General features: G+C 63.6%; 1 protein-coding gene across 2 annotated transcripts; it reads right to left on the bottom strand.

Annotated features, from left to right (window-relative positions):
• Nucleotides 1-2,119: 2,119 nt before the first annotated feature.
• On the bottom strand, nt 2,120-22,652 carry KIFC3 (kinesin family member C3). Of its 2 annotated transcripts, XM_054169846.1 has the most exons (18): nt 22,568-22,652; nt 19,233-19,429; nt 14,802-14,867; nt 14,055-14,198; nt 13,704-13,904; nt 13,025-13,198; nt 12,755-12,902; nt 10,990-11,120; nt 10,413-10,524; nt 8,940-9,121; nt 8,417-8,521; nt 8,038-8,168; nt 6,343-6,466; nt 5,492-5,621; nt 5,106-5,335; nt 3,738-3,872; nt 2,982-3,090; nt 2,120-2,463 (listed from the first exon to the last, which is right to left on the bottom strand). In XM_054169846.1, the coding sequence occupies exons 1-18, from the start codon at nt 22,584-22,586 to the stop codon at nt 2,438-2,440; spliced, it is 2,364 nt and encodes a 787-aa protein (XP_054025821.1). In that variant the 5' UTR covers nt 22,587-22,652; the 3' UTR covers nt 2,120-2,437. The 2 variants fall into 2 exon arrangements, with proteins under 2 accessions (XP_054025821.1, XP_054025822.1); XM_054169847.1 differs by lacking the exons at nt 19,233-19,429; nt 22,568-22,652 and adding an exon at nt 17,598-17,863 and having other exon boundaries at nt 13,704-13,943.
• Nucleotides 22,653-24,076: the final 1,424 nt, after the last annotated feature.

The raw sequence follows: 24,076 nt of genomic DNA, 5'->3' as shown, positions 1-24,076 counted from the left end.
GGCTCAGCTGGCTCTGAGCTGCACTGCTGCAGCCAGGCAGGTCCCAAGCTGGGAGCAGTGTCCAGGGGTTCAGCTGGCTCTGAGCTGTTCTGCTGCAGCCAGGCAGGTCCCAGGCTATGGAGCAGTGTCCAGGGGTTCAGCTGGCTCTGAGCTCTGCTGCAGCCAGGCAGGTCCCAGGCTGGGAGCAGTGTCCAGGGGCTCAGGTGGCTCTGAGCTCTGCTGCAGCCAGGCAGGTCCCAAGCTGGGAGCAGTGTCCAGGGGTTCAGCTGGCTCTGAGCTGCTCTGCTGCAGCCAGGCAGGTCCCAGGCTGGGAGCAGTGTCCAGGGGTTCAGCTGGCTCTGAGCTGCTCTGCTGCAGCCAGGCAGGTCCCAAGCTGGGAGCAGTGTCCAGGGGCTCAGCTGGCTCTGAGCTGCTCTGCTGCAGCCAGGCAGGTCCCAAGCTGGGAGCAGTGTCCAGGGGCTCAGCTGGCTCTGAGCTCTGCTGCAGCCAGGCAGGTCCCAAGCTGGGAGCAGTGTCCAGGGGCTCAGCTGGCTCTGAGCTGTTCTGCTGCAGCCAGGCAGGTCCCAAGCTGGGAGCAGTGTCCAGGGGTTCAGCTGGCTCTGAGCTGCTCTGCTGCAGCCAGGCAGGTCCCAAGCTGGGAGCAGTGTCCAGGGGCTCAGCTGGCTCTGAGCTGTTCTGCTGCAGCCAGGCAGGTCCCAAGCTGGGAGCAGTGTCCAGGGGCTCAGCTGGCTCTGAGCTGCTCTGCTGCAGCCAGGCAGGTCCCAAGCTGGGAGCAGTGTCCAGGGGCTCAGCTGGCTCTGAGCTCTGCTGCAGCCAGGCAGGTCCCAAGCTGGGAGCAGTGTCCAAGGGCTCAGGTGGCTCTGAGCTGCTCTGCTGCAGCCAGGCAGGTCCCAGGCTATGGAGCAGTGTCCAGGGGCTCAGCTGGCTCTGAGCTGCTCTGCTGCAGCCAGGCAGGTCCCAAGCTGGGAGCAGTGTCCAGGGGCTCAGCTGGCTCTGAGCTCTGCTGCAGCCAGGCAGGTCCCAAGCTGGGAGCAGTGTCCAGGGGCTCAGCTGGCTCTGAGCTGTTCTGCTGCAGCCAGGCAGGTCCCAAGCTGGGAGCAGTGTCCAGGGGTTCAGCTGGCTCTGAGCTGCTCTGCTGCAGCCAGGCAGGTCCCAAGCTGGGAGCAGTGTCCAGGGGCTCAGCTGGCTCTGAGCTGTTCTGCTGCAGCCAGGCAGGTCCCAAGCTGGGAGCAGTGTCCAGGGGCTCAGCTGGCTCTGAGCTGCTCTGCTGCAGCCAGGCAGGTCCCAAGCTGGGAGCAGTGTCCAGGGGCTCAGCTGGCTCTGAGCTCTGCTGCAGCCAGGCAGGTCCCAAGCTGGGAGCAGTGTCCAGGGGTTCAGCTGGCTCTGAGCTCTGCTGCAGCCAGGCAGGTCCCAAGCTGGGAGCAGTGTCCAGGGGTTCAGCTGGCTCTGAGCTCTGCTGCAGCCAGGCAGGTCCCAAGCTGGGAGCAGTGTCCAGGGGCTCAGCTGGCTCTGAGCTCTGCTGCAGCCAGGCAGGTCCCAGGCTGGGAGCAGTGTCCAGGGGCTCAGCTGGCTCTGAGCTGTTCTGCTGCAGCCAGGCAGGTCCCAAGCTGGGAGCAGTGTCCAGGGGCTCAGCTGGCTCTGAGCTCTGCTGCAGCCAGGCAGGTCCCAAGCTGGGAGCAGTGTCCAGGGGCTCAGGTGGCTCTGAGCTGCTCTGCTGCAGCCAGGCAGGTCCCAAGCTGGGAGCAGTGTCCAAGGGCTCAGGTGGCTCTGAGCTCTGCTGCAGCCAGGCAGGTCCCAAGCTGGGAGCAGTGTCCAGGGGCTCAGCTGGCTCTGAGCTGCTCTGCTGCAGCCAGGCAGGTCCCAAGCTGGGAGCAGTGTCCAGGGGCTCAGCTGGCTCTGAGCTGCTCTGCTGCAGCCAGGCAGGTCCCAAGCTGGGAGCAGTGTCCAGGGGCTCAGCTGGCTCTGAGCTGCTCTGCTGCAGCCAGGCAGGTCCCAAGCTGGGAGCAGTGTCCAGGGGCTCAGCTGGCTCTGAGCTGCTCTGCTGCAGCCAGGCAGGTCCCAAGCTGGGAGCAGTGTCCAGGGGCTCAGCTGGCTCTGGCTCCTCAGCTTCAAACAGACAACCTCCACTGCTCCTCTCCGTGGAGGGAGCACCCAGCAGCTTCCCTGCTCTGGCTCCAAACTCTCTGTTCAGTGAAAACAAAGTCACAGAGCTGAGGGAGCCGGGGGGAGGGGGACAGCTCCTTGCCCAACCCCCCCGAGCTGCTGCTCTGGCTGCTGGAGCCCTGGAGGCTGTGTGCTGGCTCCCGGTGAGAGGTGCCTGGCACCCCCTGGGCACAGGTCCTGGGGGGTGTGGGAATGGCACCAAAAGCTCTTTGTGTCTTCCAGCAGCTGCTTCTCTGGGTCCTGCAGCAGGTTTAGTGCCAGGGGCTGGCACTGCTCACACGGGGACTGGCCTCAGCTTGCCTGGGGGTGGAGTGGAGGGGGGGAGGGGAGAGACACACGGGAGTCACACAGAGGGCAGAGGCAGGGCACGACCCTCAGCGCCCCAGCCCCCAGCAGGTGGCACTGCAGCAAAGGGCTGGCACCACAAGCAGCCCCAAGAGCATCCCCTGCGAGCGGCACCAGCGCCTGGCACCCCTGCCCTGGCCCAAGCAGAGCCCTCCACCGGCCCCCAGCTATGGGCACTCACCCTGCAGCCACGGCTGCCCCTACTTCAGGCTGAAATCAAAGGGGAGAGAGCTTCAGCCCTGGGCCACTGCCCCCTGGCATCGCTGCCCCCGCCCCCTGGCATCGCTGCCCCCGCCCCTGTGCGCCCCCAGTGGCTTCGCACTAACCCAGCGTTGACCCCCGGGGCTAATTAGCTCATTAGTTAATGAGCTGATGGCCACACAGCCAGCTCCCCCAGGCTGGCTGGCAGCAGGGAGGGAGCCCAGCTGGGCAGGTGGGGGGCAGTGCCCAGGCCAGGGTGCCCCAGTACCCACCTGAGGTCTGGAGCTTCCTGCGGATGGAGGCGGAGCGGCTGGAGAGCTGCCCCGGGCTGGGGGCTGCGTGGCCCCGGCTGGAGGGGGCTGAGGCCCCTGCAGAGTCACCCTGGGGGGAGAGATGTGGCCCAGCCCCAGGGTCAGCCCCTGAATGACCCTAGAGGGCAGCTTGTGCCTGCTGGGGGAATGGTCTCTGCTGTGCTCTGGGGGTACAGAACCACTGAACTGTGGGGGTTGGGGAAAGCTCTCTGAGAGCATCCAGGCCAGCACCAACCCAACCCCCTCCATGGGCACCAAGCCCTGGCCCCCAGGGCCATGGCCACAGGGCTCTGCAGCCCCTCCAGGCATGGGGACTCCACCACCTCCCTGGGCAGCCTCTGCCAGGCCCTGACCCCTCTCTGGCACCACAGGAATTGTTCCTCCTCTCCAACCTCAGCCTCCCCTGGCACAGCTCCAGGCCAGGTCCTCTCCTTCTGTCCCCTGAGCCTGGGGAGCAGAGCCCAAGCCCCAACCCTCAGCTGCTCAGCAGGGGTGGCTCCAGGGGGGATACCCAACAGCAAACAACCCTGGGGGCCACACAGAGGGGGAGAGCTCCCTGGGTTGAGGGAGAAGAGGAAGGGCAGCAGGAGCAGGAGCAGGAGCAGGAGGAGGAGCAGGGGCAGGAAGAGCAGGAGCAGGAACAGGGACAGGGGCAGGAGCAGGGGCAGGAGCAGGGGCAGGGGCAGGAGCAGGGGCAGGGGCAGCCCCTTTGGTTACCTCCAGGTGCTCCTGGCTGGGCCAGGAGGTCAGCTCAGCTTTCCTGGAGCCAGGACCCAGCTCCACAGAGCGAACCCTCTCGGCGAACTTGAGGGAGCAGAGAGTCTCACTGCTGTTCTTCTCGGCAGGGGACACCTGTGGGCAAGGCAGCAGCAGGCAGGCAGTCACCCCCCCAGCTGCCTGCACCTCCCCCCTCTCCCTCAGCCCCCCCCCCGGCCCCAGCAACCACACTGCTGCTGGGCAACCGGCTGCTATTATTAACCCCCAGCTCGGGGTGGCCCCAGCCCCCCCAGGCCAGGGGCTGCCCCAACCAGGACCCCTTGTCACCAACTCCCCCAGCACAAGGGACAGCTGGGGAAAAGCTGCAGCTGGTGGCAAGGGCTCCAGCACCTGCTGAGGGGGCCAAGGAAGGGGAGGGGGAGGGGGTCACAGGGATGGAGGAGCTGCCAAAGCCTCAAACCCTTTTGGCCAGAGAGGGGCACAGGGAGAAGCCAACAGGCCAGGGACACTGTGCCCGTGGGGCAGAGCAGGAGCTCAGAAGGGTTGAGGCTGGAGGGGACCCTAAGGCTCCAACCCCCCCAAGGACACCTTCCACCCAACCCAGGTTGCTTGAGGCTGAGCCCAGCCTGGCCTTGAGCACCCCTGGGGAGGGTACTGTGGAGGTCTGAGTTCACCTCACAGCCTTTGGTCCTTGTTTGGGGGACACAGAGGGGGGGGGGGAAACAGAGGGGGAGGGCAGAGAGAGGAGGGGGGGACACAGAAGGAGGAGGGGATGACACAGAAAGAGGGGGGACACACAGAAAGAGGGGGGACACACAGAAAGAGGGGAGACACAGAAAGAGGGGAGACACAGAAAGAGGGGGGACACAAGAAGGGGGGACACACAGAAGGAGGGGGGACACAGAAGGAGGGGGGACACAGAAGGAGGTGTGTGTGGGGGGACACAGAAGGAGGTGGGGGGGGGGGACACACCAAGGAGGTGTGTGTGGGGGGGACACAGAAAGAGGTGTGGGGGGGACACCAGAAGGAGGTGTGTGTGGGGGGGACACAGAAGGAGGTGTGTGTGGGGGGGACACAGAAGGAAGTGTGTGGGGGGGGGACACCAGAAGGAGGTGTGGGGGGGACACCAGAAGGAGGTGTGTGTGGGGGGACAGAGCTGCCTTCAGCACCATGGCTGCAGCCTAGAGCTGCACCTCCACTCCTCAGCCCCTCTCTCCTGCCTCCAGCATCCCTCCTGCCGGCCCCTGGGGGAGGGTGAGCCCCAGAGCCACCCGGGAGGCCACGCCGCGGAGTGGCTGCGGGGAAGGACGCCAAGGGGGGGTGGGGGGTGGGCACAGGGGAGGGGGCGCCGCCTTGCCCGGCCCCTACCTGCACCATCATGAGGGTCTTGCTGTCGCCGCTGAGGGAGTCCTGCAGCAGGTAGGTGAGCTTGGAGTTGCGGAAGGGGACGTGGCCCTGGCGGGAGCGCAGGGCGTAGATGACATCGCCCAGCGCCGACAGCGACCTGTTGATGTGCTGCGCCTCCCGGAGCCGGCTGCCCTCCGCGCCCGACCGCCCGACCCGCTCCGACCCCGCCAGGTCCACCAGGTTCAGCTTCCCTGGGGGCACACAGAGACAGACCCCGCCGACCCCCCCCGGGCAAACCCCAGCGAACGCTTGGCATCAGTGCCCCAGCCCCGGGCGGCCCCGGGAGCGGGGGGGAGGGGAGCGATGGGGGGCTGGGGGGGGAGGGGAGCTGGCCGGATGGGACCTACCTGTGGTGCGCAGCCCGGTGCTGCGGTCCAGCCCACGGACCGTGACGATGAGGAGGGCGTGGGAGCGGGAGCTGTGCTCGTTCAGGTTGGTGCACTCCGTCGCCCGGTTGAGGTGGCCAAATTCGAACACCTTGGGGGGAGGACAGGGGGGTGCTGAGCCAAGCAGCCTGCCCCAGAGCCACCACGACACAGAGGAGAGTGGGACACAGAGAGGGGAGAGGGGAGAGGGGGGCACCCAGAGCCACCACGACACCCCCAGCCCCCCAGGATCATCCCCGGGGGGATGCTGAGCCCAGCAGCCTGCCCCAGAGCCACCACGACACAGAGGAGAGTGGGACACAGAGAGGGGAGAGGGGAGAGGAGGGCACCCAGAGCCACCGCGACACCCCCAGCCCCCCAGGATCACCCCCGGGTGGGGGCTGAGCCCAGCAGCCTGCCCCAGAGCCATCACGACACCCCCAGCCCCGCAGGATCGCCTCCCTCCCTCCCCACCCCCAGGGCTGGAGCGCAGGCAGCAGTCCCACACAAGGTGCTTGGTGGTGGCCGCTGGGTGGCAGAGGGTGGCAGGCAGGACCCTGTGGTGGCAGCCAGCACCCCCCCAAGCCTTGGGGGGAGCCCTCGGGCCCCCACACTGCTGGTTTGATGCCGCCCCCCGAGCCCCCCCTGCCCCCCGTCTTGCCGCACGGGACAGGGACTCTCCCAGGGACCCTTTTGGCCTCTCTTGCTCCCCCGTGCTTCAGAAACGCTCCCAAAACCTGAGGGGGGGGGAGGCAGGCACCAGAGCGCCACCCCCTCCCCCTGCCCACATCCACCACACCTCCAGGGCCCCCCCCCGTGCCCCCTCCTCACACCTTGTTGATGTCCTCCACGCTCTGCACCCTGAGCTCGGTCAGCCCCGGCACGTAGAGCTGCCCGCTGCCGTCGGGGCACAGCTTGATCTCCAGCTTCTCCTGGGGCTCCTTCCCCAGCAGGTCCCTGCACAAAAGGGGCTGCTCAGCACCATCCCCACCCTTGCCCCTGGGGTGGGAGAGAGGTGCCAGCTCCCCTCTGGCCACAGCACATCCCCCCCCTCCCCCCAGCGTGGCAGAGGGCTGTGTGCCAAGGCTGCCAAGGGCAGCCCTCTGCTCCTGGGGGTGCTGCACCTCCTCCTCCTCCTCTTCACCGTTTACCCTCTGGATTCTTTATGCTATTTGCTGTTCATTATCCTCTTTGCCACTTCCCCCATTCATTATTGAGCCTTGGCTCTGCCTGCTTCCCCCCCCCCCAGCCCAGGCCCTGCTCTTGGGCTGCCATTCCTGGTCCCCCACCAGCCACAGGGCTGGGCAGGGGGAGGGGAGGAAAAGATTTCTCAGGTTTCCAGCTGGGAATTTCTATATCTAATGGAGGGGGCAGGGGGGAGGTGGGGTGGGGATGGCCCTGAGGCTGCATCAGGGCTGGAGGAGCAGCAGCTTGGAGCTGGGAGAGGGCAGAGTGAGAGTGGAGAGGAGGAAGGAATTGTTGGCAGGGAGGCTGGGGAGAGCCTGTCCCAGGCTGCCCAGGGAGGCTGTGGCTGCCCCCTGCCTGGAGGTGCTGAGGCCCAGGCTGGATGAGGCCTGGAGCAGGCTGGGCTGGGGGGAGGGGTCCCTGGGCATGGCAGGGGGGTTGGAACTGGATGATCTGTAAGGTCCCTTCCAAGCCAACCCATTCCATGATTCTATGAACCCAAGAGCACAGCTGGGGCTGGGAGCCTCTCTAACTAATGGAGCTGGAGGGAGAGAGCTTTGTGTGCCCAGCAGGACCAGGGAAGCAATTGTGCTCCTGTGCTGGGCACCGGTGAGGGAGGCTGCACCTTGAATCCTGGGCTCAGCTTTGGGGCCCTCACTGCAGGAAGGACATTGAGGGCTGGAGCAGGGCCAGGGAAGGGCAACTAAGCTGGGGAAGGGTCTGGAGAAGAGGGCTGGGGAGGAGCAGCTGAGGGAGCTTGGGGGGGTTCAGCCTGGAGCAGAGGAGGCTGAGGGAGACCTCCTTGCTCTCTGCAGCTCCCTGGGAGGAGGCTGCAGGGAGGTTGGGGCTGGGCTCTGCTCCCCAGGCTCAGGGGACAGAAGGAGAGGAACTGGCCTGGAGGTGTGCCAGGGGAGGCTGAGGTTGGAGAGGAGGCAAAATGTCTTTGGTGCCAGAGGGGTCAGGGCCTGGCAGAGGCTGCCCAGGGAGGTGGTGGAGTCCCCATGGCTGGAGGGGTTGCAGAGCCCTGTGGCCATGGCACTGGGGGCCAGGGTTTGGTGCCCAGGGTGGGGTGGGGCTGCTGCTTGGCCTGCATGATCTGGGAGGTCTCCTTCCAACCCCAACCCCTCTACAAGTGGCATGCACCAAAGAAACCCCAAACCCACCAGCAGCTCCCACCCAAATCCTCCGCGCCTGGCTGAACCCAGCCCCTTACAGCCCTGGCGGCCAGCAGGGCTGGTGAGGAGAGGGAGGAGAGCAGGGAGGGGTGGTAGCCATCCAGGGCAGCTCCCCAGCAGCTCCAATCGGCCCTTGGCAAGCTGCTGCCCACCTCCCCCTGCCCCCACCTGAGGGACTCGTTGTAGATCTCGGCGGCGCTGACGCTGATGGCGTAGTCCCAGTCGGCCGCCTTGCTCCGCACCTCGGAGAAGAGCAGCTGCAGGGCCCTCTGGTTGATCCCAGGGTTGGCTGCCGTCCCCTGACGGTTTGGGGGAAGGGAAGGGAGAAACAGAAACAAACCAACACCCTCTGGCATCGTTTTTTTCTCCCCCTCCTTCGTGGTTTGTTCTTTCCCCCTAAGCAGCAGCAGGACCCAGAGGGCTGCAGCAGCCCCTTGGCAGCAGCGGCTGGCACAGACTGGGTCCGGGGTGGCCACCATCCTGGGGCGGGGGAAGGGCACCAGGAGGTGGGAAGGAAGAGGGGAAGCAACACATCAGGCAAGTTCACCTCCATGGTGTAGGTTTTTCCTGCCCCTGTCTGTCCATAGGCAAAGATGCAGACGTTGTAGCCATCGATGCAGGAGGTGACCAGGGCCTGAACCTCCTGAAACACCTTGGGGGGGAATAGGACAAGGGGGAGTCAGGGGAAGGTGGCTGGCAGCATGACCCCACTGGGGCAATCCCAGGCACTGCTAGAGGCTGGGCAGGGACTGGCTGGAGAGCAGCCCTGGAGCAAAGGTCTTGGGGGTGCTGGGGGCAGAGAAGCTCAGCAGCAGCCAGCAGGGAGCACTTGCAGCCCAGAGAGCCAAGCAGAGCCTGGCCCAGGCTGCCCAGGGAGGTGCTGGAAGCCTCCTGCTCAGCCCTGGAGGTGTTTGCAGCCAGGCTGGAGGTGGCTGTGAGCAACCTGCCGTGGGGGTGAGGTGTCCCTGCCCGTGGCAGGGGCTTGGAGCTGGCTGAGCCTTGAGGTCCCTTCCAAGCCCTGCCAGTTCAGGTTCCACGAGCATGCAGCAGCACACCCCCACCCCACACACCTCCTCCTGGGATGCCTGAGGGGGGAAGACCTTATCCAGCTCGAAGGACACCTGCTTGCCCCTGTGCAGGAGGTGCAGGACGGAGTCATCGTCGGCGTCGAAGGTGACGGCGCTGGCAGCCTCGGGGCCCTCGCCGTCCTCCTTGGTGATGGGCCGGACCCTCCCGAACACTCGGATGTTGCCTGGGGGGCAGGGGATGCAGAGATGGGGCCAGCCCCGGGGCCAGCCCCACTGCCACCCCCTGCCACCCCAGGGCACCGCCAAACACCGGAGTGGCTGAAGGGAAGAGCCCCACTGCCAGCCCAGGGGATGTGGAGCACCTCCAGTACCAAGCCAACCATGGTCTGGGGACATGGAGCACCTCCAGCACCAAGTCAACCATGGTCTGGGGACGTGGAGCACCTCCAGCACCAAGCCAACCAAGGTGTGGGGACGTGGAGCCCCTCCAGCACCAAGCCAACCATGCTCTGGGGACATGGAGCACCTCCAGCACCAAGCCAACCATGGTCTGGGGACGTGGAGCACCTCCAGCACCAAACCAACCATGGTTTGGGGACGTGGAGCACCTCCAGCACCAAGCCAACCATGCTCTGGGGACGTGGAGCACCTCCAGCACCAAGCCAACCATGCTCTGGGGACGTGGAGCACCTCCAGCACCAAGCCAACCATGGTCTGGGGACATGGAGCACCTCCAGCACCAAGCCAACCATGCTCTGGGGACATGGAGCACCTCCAGCACCAAGCCAACCATGCTCTGGGGACGTGGAGCACCTCCAGCACCAAGCCAACCATGCTCTGGGGACATGGAGCACCTCCAGCACCAAGCCAACCATGGTCTGGGGACGTGGAGCACCTCCAGCACCAAGCCAACCATGGTCTGGGGACATGGAGCCCCACCAGCACCAAGCCAACCATGGTCTGGGGACATGAAGCACCTCCAGCACCAAGCCAACCATGGTATGGGGACATGAAGCACCACCAGCACCAAGCCAACCATGCTCTGGGGACATGGAGCCCCTCCAGCACCAAGCCAACCATGGTACGTGGAGCATCTCCAGTGCCAACCATGCTCTGGGGACATGAAGCACCTCCAGCACCAAGCCAACCATGGTATGGGGACATGAAGCACCACCAGCACCAAGCCAACCATGCTCTGGGGACGTGGAGCCCCTCCAGCACCAAGCCAACCATGGTATGGGGACGTGGAGCATCTCCAGTGCCAACCATGCTCTGGGGACATGAAGCACCACCAGCACCAAGCCAACCATGCTCTGGGGCCGTGGCCCACACAAGCCATGGCAGCTCGACCATCTTCTGTGGACATGGAGCATCCAAGGCACGGTGTGGGGGTGCAGAGGGGTGATGATGCTCCACTGTGTCTCCTGCTCCCCCCCTCCCCCCACCCAGGGCCCTGCTGTCCCCTGGTGGGAGCTGCCACCCCCGTGGTGGGAGCTGCCACCCCCCCCGGGGCACCTTTCAGCCGCACCAGCTCGTTGTGGCACTTCTTGCGCAGCTGCAGCTCGCGCCGGTACTTGCGCAGCAGCTCCCGGTTGGTGCTGTGCACCTCCTCGATGGCCTGGCTGATCTGGGGAGGGGCAAGGGAAGGGAGGGGGGTCACAGGTTCGTGGTGAAGTTGGGGTGCAGGCTCTGGAGGTCACCCACTTCAAACCTCCCTTCCCGAGCAGAATCGCCCAGGGCAGGGCACGCAGGAATGTGCCCCGGGGTGGGAGGCCTCCCTCCGGAGAGGGGAGGCTCCACAGCCCCTCTGGGCAGCCTGCTCCAGGCCTCCAGCAGCCCCACACCAAATGAAGTTTCTCCTCACGGTGAGGAGGAACCTCCTGGGTGCCAGTCTGGGCCCATTGGCCCTTGTGCTGTCACTGGGCACCACCCAAAGGGAGCCTGGCGCCTTCCTCCTGACGCCTACCCCTCAGACACCTCCAGCTGTGGCTCAGATCCCCTCTCAGCCGAGCAGCTCATCACTGGCTCAGTGACCCAACCCCTTAGCATCCCCCAGCTCTGCAGGGTGGGGGTGGTCCTGGGGGGTCCTCACCTCGGCCCTGGCACTCCTCAGGGCCTCCTGCAGCAGCAGGGGGAAGTCTCGGACCTGCCGCTTGAGGCTGTTGTAGTCGTGGGTGAGGGTGCGCAGGGCCGGCTGCAGCGTCAGCAGGTTGGTCCTGACCCCTGCAGGCACCGGGGGGGGAACAGGAACCACAGACTTAACCAGGCTGGAGAAGACCTTGGAGGTCATCAGGACCAACCTACCACCCAGCACCTCCAACCAACCCAACCATGGCACCTTGGAGGTCATCAGGACCAACCTACCACCCAGCACCTCCAACCAACCCAACCATGGCACCTTTGAGGTCATCAAGCCCAACCTATCACCCAGCACCTCCAACCATCTCAACCATGGCATCCTTGAGGTCATCAAGCCCAACCTACCACCCAGCACCTCCAACCAACCCAACCATGGCACCTTGGAGGCCATCAGGACCAACCTAGCACCCAGCACCTCCAACCAACCCAACCATGGCACCTTTGAGGTCATCAACTCCAACCTACCACCCAGCACCTCCAACCAACCCAACCATGGCACCTTGGAGGCCATCAAGCCCAACCTATCACCCAGCACCTCCAACCAACCCAACCATGGCACCTTGGAGGTCATCAGGACCAACCTATCATCCAGCACCTCCAACCAACCCAACCATGGCACCTTGGAGGCCATCAGGACCAACCTAGCACCCAGCACCTCCAACCAACCCAACCATGGCACCTTGGAGGTCATCAGGACCAACCTACCACCCAGCACCTCCAACCAACCCAACCATGGCACCTTTGAGGTCATCAAGCCCAACCTATCACCCAGCACCTCCAACCATCCCAACCGTGGCATCCTTGAGGTCATCAGGACCAACCTATCACCCAGCACCTCCAACCAACCCAACCATGGCACCTTTGAGGTCATCAAGCCCAACCTATCACCCAGCACCTCCAACCAACCCAACCATGGCACCCTTGAGGTCATCAAGCCCAACCTATCACCCAGCACCATCCAGCCAACCCAACCAGGGCACCTAACCTGGAGGATAGGTCAATGACTTATTCTATAGGCAGCTGGATGCTGTCTGGAGGTCCCCAGCCCTTGCTCTTGTGGGGGACTCTAACCTGCCAGGTGTCTGCTGGGATCTTAACACAGCAGAGAGGAGGCAGTCTGGAAGGTTCTTAGAGTGTATGGAGGACAGCTCCTGAATTTAAGAAGGACTTGGAGCTGCTGGAAGGTGTCCAGAGAAGGGCAGCAAGGCTGGGGAGGGGTCTGGGGCACAGCCCTGTGAGGAGAGGCTGAGGGAGCTGGGGTTGCTTAGCCTGGAGAAGAGGAGGCTCAGGGGAGACCTTCTTGCTCTCTCCAACTCCCTGAAGGGAGGTTGGAGCCAGGTGGGGTTTGGGCTCTTCTCCCAGGCAAGCAGCACCAGAACAAGAGGACACAGTCTCAAGCTGTGCCAGGGGAGATTTGGGCTGGAGGTGAGGAGAAAGATCTTCCCAGCAAGAGAGATTGGCCCTGGGGGTGTGCTGCTCAGGGAGGTGGTGGAGTCCCCACCCCTGGAGGGGTTCAAGGGGCAATTGGATGTGGCATTTGGAGCCACGGCTGAGAGGTCAGGAGGTGCTGGGTGCTAGGTTGGACTTGGTGAGCTCTGAGGTCTCTTCCAGCCTGGCTGGTTGGTTGTGTGATGCTTCTGTGATCGCAGCTGCTGTATCAGCCTACCAGGGGAGGGGCACAACCCCCCCGTGCCCCCTCCAGGCAGCCCCCTCCTCACCCGCCAGGTTCTCGTGCACTGCCTTCATCTCCACTTGGGCACGGGCGAAGGCCTCCTCGATGGCCTGGTTCTTCTCCTCCTCCATGGCCTGCATCTCCTCCAGCATCTCCCCCTGGGCTCGCTCCAGCTCGGCCTCGTACATCACGATCTGCAGGGGGCGGGGGGGAGGGGCGCTGAGCCGGCGGCCAGCCCGGGCCGCGCCGCGCCGCAGCAGCGGGCAGGGGGCCGGGCCCCGCGGTGGCCTCCGCTTCCCACCCCTGGCCCCCAGACCTGCGCCCGGAGCTGAGCCACAGTCTTCTGGGAGCTCTGCAGCTGCTGCTCCATCTCCTTCAGCACCTGCCTCTGCATCCCCACCTGCTCCTGCAGGTACTGGGTGCGGGACTGGCTCTCACACAGCGCTTGCTTCGCCTTGGCCGACTCCACCTCCACCGTCTTGATGATGTACTGGGGGGGGGAGGAGAGCATCAGGAGATGAGGGCACAGCACCTGAGGGCCCAGGACGGGGCTGGGGCTGGCCTGAGGGCCCTGGTTTCATCGACTCACAGAATGGGATGGGTTGGGAGGGACCTCAAAGACCATCCAGCTCCAACCCCCTGCCATGGGCAGGGACACCTCCCACCAGCACAGGTGGCTCAAGGCTTTGAACATCCCCAGGCAGGGGGCAGCCCCAGCCTCCCTGGGCAGCCTGTGCCAGGCTCTCCCCTCCCTCACTGCCAACCATTTCTTCCTCCTCTCCAGTCTCAATCTGCCCTCTCCCAGCTCCAAGCCATTGTGCCTGGTCCTGGCACTCCCAGCCCTTATCCAAGGTGCCAGGTCCCGGTGCTGTGCTCGCCGCACGCAGAGCAGAGGGGTTGGGTGGCACCGGCAGGGCACCCCCTGGGTACTGCCAGGAACACATCTCTGCTCCCCTTGCCCGGCCAGGAGAGGCGCAGAGCCCCGAGGCACTCACCTTGACCTGCTGGGGCTGGGACTTGAGGCTGGCGATGGTCTCCTGGCTGTCCCGCAGCCGCCGGCTGAGCCGCTCCTCCTCCTCAGCCCTCTCAGCCAGGGAGTCCTTCAGGCGCAGCTCCACCTCTGCCAAGCGGTTGGTCTTCTGCTGCACCTCCAGCTCCAGCTCTGCCAGCTTGCCCCGGGTCTCCTCCGCCTCCCGCTGCAGCTGGCACAGCCGCTCCTGCAGCTCGGCGTTCTCCTGGACGCCCCCCGCCCCGGCGCCCCCCCCAGAACACCACGGTCAAGGCTATGCCACCCGCGGCCGCCTGGCAGCAGGGCAGCCCCGCTGGCGGCGCCGCCGGCGACTCACCTGGAGGTGGGCACAGTCCTGGCACGGCGCCTGTTGCCGCCGCCGCAGCTCCAGCAGCTCCCCCTCGCAGGTCTTCATCTCCTGCCGCAGGCGCTCGTTCTCGGCTGCCAGCAGCGCCCGGTGCTTCTCCGCCTCCGTGCCAGCCTGCCGGCGGGAGGGCACGCAGCCAGTGCCAGGGAGCCCCCACCTGCTCTGCCAGAGGAGCCTCCAGCTGACCTTGCTCAGGGACCCCCAGTTCTGCCCCCATGGAGCCCCCACCTGCTCTGCCAGAGGAGCCTCCAGCTGACCTTGCCCAGGGACCCCCAGTTACTGCCCCCATGGAGCTGCACCCCTGGGAGCCCCCAGCCCATTGTACCAAGCCCCCTCCCAGTCTCCTGCACCCAGGGGAGCCTCTGACCTGCCCCACTCAGGGAGCCCCCAGTCTGCTGCTCTCAGAGGAGCCTCCCAGGCTGTCATGTTGAGGGCTCCCCCAACTCTGCTGTCCCAAGGGGAGCCCCAGCTTTTGCTTCTCCCCTCCCTGAGGCTGATGGTGCCAGGGAGACTTTGCCAGCTGTGCCCCGCGGCCACACTGGGGTGGGGCAGAAAATCCCACACCCCTCAGCATCTCAGGGGCCAAACTATGACCATGGGGAGGTTCTGGTTTTGTTTTTCAACCTTTGCACGCCCTCCCCACCCTTCCTCAGGGCCCAGAGGTCTGGTGCCCCCTCAGGGCAAGGCTGGCTGAGGCCAAGCCTGGCGGCAGCTCACCAGCTCGCAGCGCAGCCTGCTGATCTCCTGCGCCTGCTCCAGCAGCTTCGCCTTCAGAGCCTCCACCTGGGCAAAGAGCAGGCAGCACCTTAGCAGCTGTTGGAGGAGACCCTGCAGGGCCAACCAAGCAACCTCCAGGCTGGCTCAGGCTTTTGTCATGCCCTTCATTTTGCAGCCTGGCTCTAGAGGACCTGATTCACAGGAGCTGATTAAAGCCCTAATGAAAGCCTCGCTCTGACCTCCTTCAGCCACAGCTGTAATTTGTCCACGTTGAGCAGAAACCATTATTAGTGAAGACACACACACACACACACACACAACCCCAAACCAAACACGAAGCAGCATCTCTGGAGAAGGGGAAAAACCTCAGCCTACCCCTGAGTGCTTCTAAAGGGCCAGAGGCAGCTCACCCTGCTCTTGCAACACAGCTTTATCACCAGGATTGTCAGGGCTGGAAGGGAGCTCAAGGCTCAGCCAGCTCCACGGGCAGGGACACCTCACACCACGGCAGGCTGCTTTGCCTGCCCTCATTTTTGACTTCTAGGAGTCTTATTTGGGGGAGAAAGAAGGAGCAGGAGCTCTTCAAGAAGCCCATGGGAGGATGGGAAGCAACCCTCCCCTGAGGGCCAGGCTGCAAAACCTGATGGATTTCACAGAATCACAGAACTGCAGGGGCTGGGAGGGACCTCAGAAGATCGTCTGGACCAAGCCCCCTGCCAGAGTAGGATCACCTACACCACATTACACAGGAAAGGACTTCACCTCCAGGACTTTAGGGTCCTGGAGGTGTTCAAGAGGGGATCGGATGTGGCACTTGGTGCCACGGTCTAGTCGTGAGGTCTGTGGCGAGAGGTTGGACTCGATGATCTTTGAGGTCTCTTCCAACCTTGGTGATACTGTGATAACTTCTTCCTCTGTTTTGGGGGGTAGGCACCAGTGGGGCTCCCCTCTCCCCCCCAAAAAAATTCTGGGCAGCTCTTCGAGTGAGCAGCAGCAGGGAGAGCACTGGGCAGAGGCAGTGGGGGGCAGGGGCAGTGGGGCGGCAGGGGCGGCAGGGGCGGCAGGGGCGGCAGCAGCCTCCTGGGCTGTGCTCCGTAGAATCATGGAACTGTGTGGGTTGGAAAAGCTCTCCAGGATCACCCAGTCCAACACCAACCCCACCCCACCCTGGGCACCAAACCCTGGCCCCCAGTGCCATGGCCACAGGGCTCTGGGACACCTCCAGCCATGGGGACTCCACCACCTCCCTGGGCAGCCTCTGCCAGGCCCTGACCACTCTGGCACCAAAGACATTTTGCCTCCTCTCCAGCCTAAGCCTCCCCTGGTGCAATTTCAGCTCTGAGGACCCCAACACGAGAAGGATGTGGACTCGTTGGAGCGTGTCAACAGGAGGGACACAAAGATGGTCAGAGGGCTGGAGAACCTCTCCTGCAAAGACAGGCTGGGAGAGTTGGGGCTGTGCAGCCTGCAGCAGAGAAGGCTGCAGGGAGAGCTCAGAGCTGCAGCTGCAGGCAGGCTGGGCAGGGACTGCTGAGAAGGGGCTGTGGGGATAGGCCCAGGGGCAATGGTTTGGAGCTGCAGCAAGGCAGAGTTAGGCTGGACATAAGGAGGAAGTTCTGCACAGAGAGGCTGGGCAGAGCCTGGCCCAGGTTGCCCAGGGTAGTGGTGGAGGCTCCATCCCTGCAGCCACTCAAGGTCAAACCTGATGAGGTCCTGGGCAGCCTGCTCCAGCTGGAGCCGTCCCTGCTGCCTGCAGGGACCCTTGGAGGGTCCCATTCTGTGATTCAGGCCATTCCATGGAGTTTACCTACTCAGTCCCAGGCCCAAAACTTGATGTCTGTTGAGTGCACACCACCACCTCTCCAAACCTTCCCCTGGAAGAGAGCCAGGCCTGGCCACACTGTCCCCCAGCTCCCAGGCCAGCTCCAGCTTTCCCTGCTCCACCAAACCTCCCTCCCGGATGCAGCGTCAGTGGATTCCCCATCCCAAGAGCCAGCATTCCCTAAGCAGCCAGGCTTCTGTGGACCATAATTTAGGAGCTGCTGATTAATGCCAACTGCAGCTGTGCTGCCAGGGTGCTGTAATTAATGATGATAAGTTATTAAAGCCACACCCTTGTGGAGCCGGCAGCGCGGCGGGAGGGAGGGAGGGCAGCAGGGCCGGGGGTACTGCGGGACAGCTCCGGCTGCGGAGGGCTGCGAGCTGGGAGAGAAGAGAAGGCTCCAGGGAGACCTCAGAGCAGCCTGAAGGGGGCTACAGGAGAGCTGAGGAGGGACTGGGGACAAGGGCTGGGAGTGACACGCAATGGCTTGGAGCTGGGAGAGGGCAGCTTGAGAGTGGAGAGGAGGAAGGAATTGTTGGCAGGGAGGCTGGGGAGAGCCTGGCACAGGTTGCCCAGGGAGGCTGTGGCTGCCCCCTGCCTGGAGGTGTTAAAAGCCAGGCTGGAGGAGGCTCTGAGCAACCTGGGCTGGTGGGAAGGGTCCCTGCCCATGGCAGGGGTTTGGACCTGGATGCTCTTGAAGGTCCCTTCCGACCCAACCCACTCTGTGATTCTATGGTTGCTGCTCCACGCTGGCACCTGGACCCTCTGCCCCGGCCAGGGGTCCCAGCGTGCTCCCAGCTCACCCCACCTCACACTCCAGTGGGGGAAACCCCAGTCCCGTTCCCCAGCTGAGCCAGGGAGACACCTCAGGGGATTATTACAAGGAGACAAAGCCTCAGCTTGTTACGGAGGAGCTGCCACCCCGGCTGCCCACCGCTGCCCAGGCATGCCGCCGCCCCGCCGCCATCCCCTACCTGCTCGGGCTTCTCCAGCTGCATCCTGCTGTCTGGAGGTGCCAGGGACTCCTTGGCAGCCTGCTCTGGCTGGAGCCTCGGCCCAGCCATGCCCAGGCTCTGGGAAATGTGGGTCAAGCCGCGGGCTCGCAGCCCAGGCGGCCGGCGCGGGGCCGGATCCTGCCGGCGCTCACGCTTGTGTCATGCGGAGCGAGTGCAGGACAATTGCCTCCGCCTTTTTGACACCCGTGGAACAAGCAGAACCTGACTGCGAGCAGCAGCTTCCACAACAGCTTCCCACATGCAAATCCCTTCCACGAAGCAGCTGAGAGCCTCCATCTCCCCTGGGAGGGACTCGGGTCCCGCGCGCCCGGGAGGATGCGGCTGCGGGGATGGTTTCTGGGGAGGGGGTGGTTCTGCTCCGCAGCTCAGAGGGCTCTCCCCCATCCAGTGGGCAGCTTTAGGCCTTCCCCTTCCTTTTCCACCTCCTGACTCCTCGAAAGGGATCTGCTGGGTTGGTCTAACGAGCTAAGCCTGCCACGGCAGCCCTGTGCCGGGAGGATGGCTCCAGCCCCGGAGCTGAGAGCCCTCCTGGCTGCATCGTGGCCAAGGAGCCACAATGTCCCCGGTGGTGGTGGTGTGGTGTCACCAGCAGGGAGGGAACAGCTCTTCTGAGAGTGTCAGGGAGGGATAGGACTGGGGGGGGATGAAGCAGAACTAGAAGTGGGGAGCTTGAGATTGGCTGTGAGGAAGAAGTTCCTCCCCAGAAGGGTGGTGAGAGCCTGGCCCAGGCTGCCCAGGGAGGTGGTGGAAGCCTCCTGCTCAGCCCTGGAGCTGTTTGCAGCCAGGCTGGAGGTGGCTGTGAGCAACCTGCTGTGGGGTGAGGTGTCTCTGCCCATGGCAGGGGGGTTGGAGCTGGCTGAGCCCTGAGCTCCCTTCCAGCCCTGGCAGCTCTGTGATTCTATAGAGGATCTCAAGGATGGTGCAGAGGAAGCCAGCTGGGATGGTGCTGGTGCTCAGCAGCATTTGGCTCCCAGCTCATAGAATTCCTGAGTCATAGAATGGGTTGGAAGGGACATCAGAGATCAGCTGGTTTCAACCCCCTGCCATGGGCAGGGACACCTTCCACCAGCCCAGGCTGCTCAAGGTCTCATCCAGCCTGGCCTTGAACACCTCCAGGGAGAGGGCAGCTATGACCTCCTTGGGCAGCCTCCTCCAGAGTCTCACCACCCTCCTCTTGAAGAACTTCTTCCTCAGCTCCACTGGGACCCTGCTCTGCCTCAGCTTCAAACCATTCCCCCCCTGGCCTGGCTCCAGATCCCCTCAGCAAAAGTCTCTCTGCAGCCTTCCTGCAGGATCCCTTCAGGTCCTGGCAGCAGCTCTGAGGTCCCCCTGGAGCCTTGTCCTCTGCAGGCTGCAGCTCCCTCAGCCGGTGCTCCCAGCAGAGCTGCTCCAGCCCTGGCAGCATCTTTGTGTCCTCCCCTGCACTGATCATCCCCATGCACCCCACTGGAGAAGATGCTCTCTGATGGAGGTCCTTAGCACCTTCCAAGAACGTTTCTGACCAACTGCAGGCCACAGCACTCTGGCCAAGCCACAGCCTGAAGCTGGAGCCCCCAGGGGACCCCCTTTGTGCCCCCTCTTCCCTCATCTTACCTGGCTTTGCAGCTGGAGGGAGCGGGAGAGCTCCTCGTTCTCCCTGGCAGCCAGCTTCTCCTGCAGCCCCAGCAGCTCCTCCTGCAGCCGCAGCTTCTCCTCCTGCAGATGTGCCATGGAGGCCACCACCTTCTGGATCACTGGGAAGGGCCTGACTGCTGGCAAGCTGGCACGTTTGCCACCACACAGCCTCCCTCCTGCAGCAGGAGCAAAGGTGGAGCCGGTCAGCACCCGGCTGCCTCGCTGGGGACCGGGATGCCAGCCGCGGGGAGGAGCCCCCAGGGGCTGGGCTGGAGGATGGGAGAGTGGGAAGTGGGACTTGCAAAGGTCCCTGGAGAGCTGTGACATGCCAGGGGGTGCATCTCGAATGCCATGGTGCTGGCCACAGCCTGCCAGGCTAATGGTGGGGAGCTGGCTGGGGGAGACCCTGTGGGGGGCAGGAAGCTGATCCCAGCAGAGCATCCTAGACCCTAACACCGAGTTCCTGCCCTCGGCATGGGGACCCAGCCCCACCACACACTGAGAGCCAGAGATTCATAGAATGGCTTGGGTTGGAAGGGACCCTCGAGATCACCCAGCCCCAAGCCCCCTGCCATGGGCTGGGACACCTTCCACCAGCACAGGCTGCTCAGGGCCTCATCCAGCCTGGCCTGGAACACCTCCAGGCAGGGGGCAGCCACAGCCTCCCTGGGCAACCTGTGCCAGGCTCTCCCCAGCCTCACTGCCAACCATTTCTTCCTCCTCTCCAGTCTCAGTCTCCCCTCTCCCAGCTCCAAGCCATTGTCTCTCGTCCTGGCACTCCCAGCCCTTGTCCCCAGTCCCTTCCCAGCTCTCTTGTAGCCTCCCTCAGGCACTGGAGGGCTGCTCTAAAGTCTCTGGACCTGCTGCAACACTTCCACATCCTTCGTTCTTACACTGGGGGCTCCAGAACTGCTGTCTCAGCACCCTCACTGGAAAGAACTTCTTCCTGAGCTCCAATCCAAATCTGCCCCCCACCTCAAGCTTCAATGCCTTCCCTCTCACCCTATCACTCCAAGCCCTCTGCAAGCTGCTGCCGCCTCACTCAGATAACAACCACCTCGGCCACGCTGCTCTGACTCACCCCCAGCATCCTTTGGCTTTCTGGTTTTTTCCCCTTGAATGAGCAGGTGCTGCTGGAAGCTGCTGTGTGATCATCTTATTAAAGAGTGCATCACTGCCCAGAAAGATGATGGAAGCCAAATTAAAGTGACACTGGGTACCCTGAGAGGCCCCTGGATTGCCCAATCCTCGTGGCGTTGGGCTTTGGAGCTGCCCTGCCGTGATTTGCTTTCTAACCACGGCGCTTCTGCCTGCTTTAATAGAGCCACCGAGTGCTGACAGCACTCAAGCTGGCCCTAACATCAGAGCCCTTCCAGCTGAAACCCTGAATGACTTTTCCTGAGAAGAAATGAGCTGGCCCTGACTCACTGCCAACGTGGGGATGAGGCACGGAGGCGGCGGAGGGCAAAGCCGGATCCTGGCTGCCCAGCGCCCAGCCCTGCCCAGCCTGAGGTGGTGCAAGCAGGAGGTGATGCTGGGAATGGCTTTGCTGCTCCCAGGCAGATGCTGCCTGCCTGTCCTGAATAGGAAAGGGATGGGACTTTGGGGGTGTTTTGGCCTGGGAGTCAGACTTTCTGCCTTTAAAAGGAGTTAAGGAGTCAGGAGAGTGGCAAAGGTCTGCAGCAGTGCTCGCCGGCGTTTGGCTTCCTGCCTCGGGCAGGACACCCTGGGAGGGTGCTGGTGGGGACACAGCTTTCTCTTTCCATGCCTAAAGCCTGGCCCAGCTCAGGCAGGGGCCACAAAGGTGATCAGAGGGCTGGGGAACCTCTCCTGCGAGGACAGGCTAGGAGAGTTGGGGCTGTGCAGCCTGCAGGAGAGAAGGCTGCAGGCAGAGCTGAGAGCTGCAGCTGAAGATCTGCAGGGCAGCTGCAGGCAGGCTGGGGAGGGACTGCTGAGAAGGGGCTGTAGGGATAGCCCCAGGGGCAATGGTTTGGAGCTGCAGCAGGACAGAGTTAGGTTGGACATTAGGAAGAGGTTCTTCCCCATGAGGGTGGTGAGGCACAGGCTGCCCAGGGAGGTGGTGGAGGCTCCATCCCTGCAGCCCTTCAAGGTCAGACTTGATGGGGCCCTTGAACAACCTGCTCTAGTCAGAGACGTTCCTCCTAGCTGCAGAGGGGTTGGACAAGATGACCTTTGAGAGTCCCTTCCAACCCAATGCATTCTATGATTCCATGTCCCCTTTAAACCCCAAACTCCTCGAGTTACCAAGAAAAGCAGCTCTCAGCCCCTGGGGAGCCTGCAGGGGTGAGGCCCAAGGTTAGAGGAGCCACAGGGCTCCTGCGTGGAGCCTGCCTGTCTGCACCCACCAGCCCCAGCCTGGCACCTAAGGCTCCTGCAGCCACACCACCTGCAGGGCAGACTGCAGGGCAGGGGTGACCCCACGTGGGTACCACACTCCTCTCCTGGCTCCAGCACCTTCCTCCTTCAGGAGGAGCCCTGGGAGAGGAGCTGCCGGCCAGACCTGCGTTACCTCTGCCCCGGGCAGAGGCGCTGCTGGCAGGAGCTGCGCAGGGCAGGTGCAGCACACTGATCCCCTGCCTGCTCTCCAGGAGGCCCCTTGGGAAAGGCAACCCCTGCCCCAGCTCTGCCACTGCCACACAGACCCCCCCACCCCCTCCTGCATCCCTGCCTCTTCCCAGCAGGAGCTGCTCAGGGATGCACCCTGCCCAGCACAGTCCTGATGGGGAGGGATGGGAAACCAAAGGGTTCCACCTGCTCAGCACAGCCACTCCTGCAGCAAGCACTTCATGGACTCATGGAATCCAGGGACTCATGGAATCAGAGAATCCCAGAGCTGGCAGGGTGGGAAGGGATCTCAAGGCTCAGGCCAGCTCCAACCCTCTGCCATGGGCAGGGACACCTCACCCCACAGCAGGTTGCTCACAGCCACCTCCAGCCTGGCTGCAAACACCTCCAGGGCTGAGCAGGAGGCTTCCACCACCTCCCTGGGCAGCCTGGGCCAGTGCCAATCATGGAACCATGGAATGGCAGCACAAGGCCTAGGTTTCCCTGCAGAGGGAGGCCAGAGAGGTGGCTTTGCTGGTGCTCACCTGCTTAAATAATTCATGGCTTGCCTGCTGCCACCCAACAGCTGCCTGCTGCTTGATTGCTCCCAGGGCTTGCTACCCCCAGCCCCGTGGGCTGCAGCCACCTGTCTGTGTGCACCCCAAAAGAGGAGAGGTCCCCCCTGCAGGTACTGGGGCAGCCAGCCCATAGCATCCCTCCCTGCACCCTGGCTTCCCATCCCCCCATACCTGCTTTCTCCAGGTTCATGGCGGAGGCTGCCTGCGTTGGGGTGGCAGCTGCCAGCTCCGGGGGGCACACTGCTGGCGCCTCCGTGGCTGGCACTGGGCTCTGGGGGTGGCTCTCCTCCTGCTGCTGCTGCTCACCTGCTGTCTCCTGCAGGGCCTGTGGCTGTGGGGAAGAAGCAGGATATGAGATCAGCAACCCATGGAACCACAGAGCCAAGGGAACCTCTGAAGGTCATCCAGTCCAACCCCCATTCCTTGCCCTGCTAGAGCAGGGGCAGCCAGAGTGGGGCACCCAGAGGCAGGGCACCCAGGCACACGTCCAGGCAGATTTGGAATGCCTCCAGAGAAGGAGAGCCCTCAACTCTGGGCAGCCTGCTCTAGAGCTCTGCCACCCTCAAAGGGGAGAAGTTTGTCCTTATAGTTATGTGGAACCTCCTCTGTTCTGATTTCTGTCGTGGACATCAGACTGCTGGAGAGGAGCCAGAGGAGGCCACCAAGATGCACAGAGGGCTGTCCCCTATGGGGACAGGCTGGGAGAGTCGGGGCTGTGCAGCCTGGAGAAGAGAAGGCTCCAGGGAGACTTCAGAGCAACCTCCCAGTGCCTGAAGGGGCTCCAGGAGAGCTGGGGAGGGACTTTGGACAAGGGCTGGGAGAGGGCAGATTGAGAGTGGAGATGAGGAAGGAATTGTTGGCAGGGAGGCTGGGGAGAGCCTGGCACAGGCTGCCCAGGGAGGCTGGGGCTGCCCCCTGGCTGGAGGTGTTCAAAGCCTTGAGCCACCTGGTCTGGTGTGAGGTGTCCCTGCCCATGGCAGGGGGTTGGAGCTGGCTGAGCTTTGAGGTCCCTCCCAACCCAACCCCCACCCCATGCAGGTGTATTCATAGATGTGGTGGGCACAGTGCCAGCAAGATGGCATTTCACCAGGCTGGCCAGGAAGAGCCAGCAGAGGGCAGGACAGTGGGACCTCGGAGAACCCTTCCTGAGGGATTTCAGCCTTGGGAAGCTGCTGGTCAGGAACTTACTGTGTGGCTTTCAGTTGTCCCCCCATAAGCAACTCCTTCCCTCAGCCTGGGCATGCAGTTAGCACTCAGCAGCTTCAGTTTGTCTCTCTGGGGTCTAAAAAGGAAAGGCCCTCTGCTTGCAGGCAGGGTGGGAAGTAAAGCTGTGAGCCACAGCTCGGGCAGTGCCATGCCCCATGGCATGGAACAGAGAAGGCCACCCTGGCAGGAGCTGGAAGGGACCTCTGGAGATTCATAGAGTGGTTTGGATGAGAAGAGACCTTAAAGATCATCCAGTTCCAACCTCCCTGCCAGAGCGGGTTGTACAGGATGGCACCCAGGTGAGTTTTGAAGTGACTCCACCACCAGCCTGCGCAGCCTGCCCCAGTGCTCTGCCACCCTCAAAGCAAAGAGTTTCTCCTCATGTTTGGATGGAACTTTTTGTGCCCCCAGTTTGTGCCCATTACTCCTTGTCGAGGGGAAGGGGGAAGGGGGAAGGGGGAAGGGGGAAGGGGG

Source organism: Dryobates pubescens, chromosome 19, assembly GCF_014839835.1.
Source record: "Dryobates pubescens isolate bDryPub1 chromosome 19, bDryPub1.pri, whole genome shotgun sequence".
NCBI classification, from domain to species: Eukaryota; Metazoa; Chordata; class Aves; order Piciformes; family Picidae; genus Dryobates; species Dryobates pubescens.
Note: the sequence above shows the minus strand (reverse complement) of the source record. Positions and strands in the feature narration are given on the sequence as shown.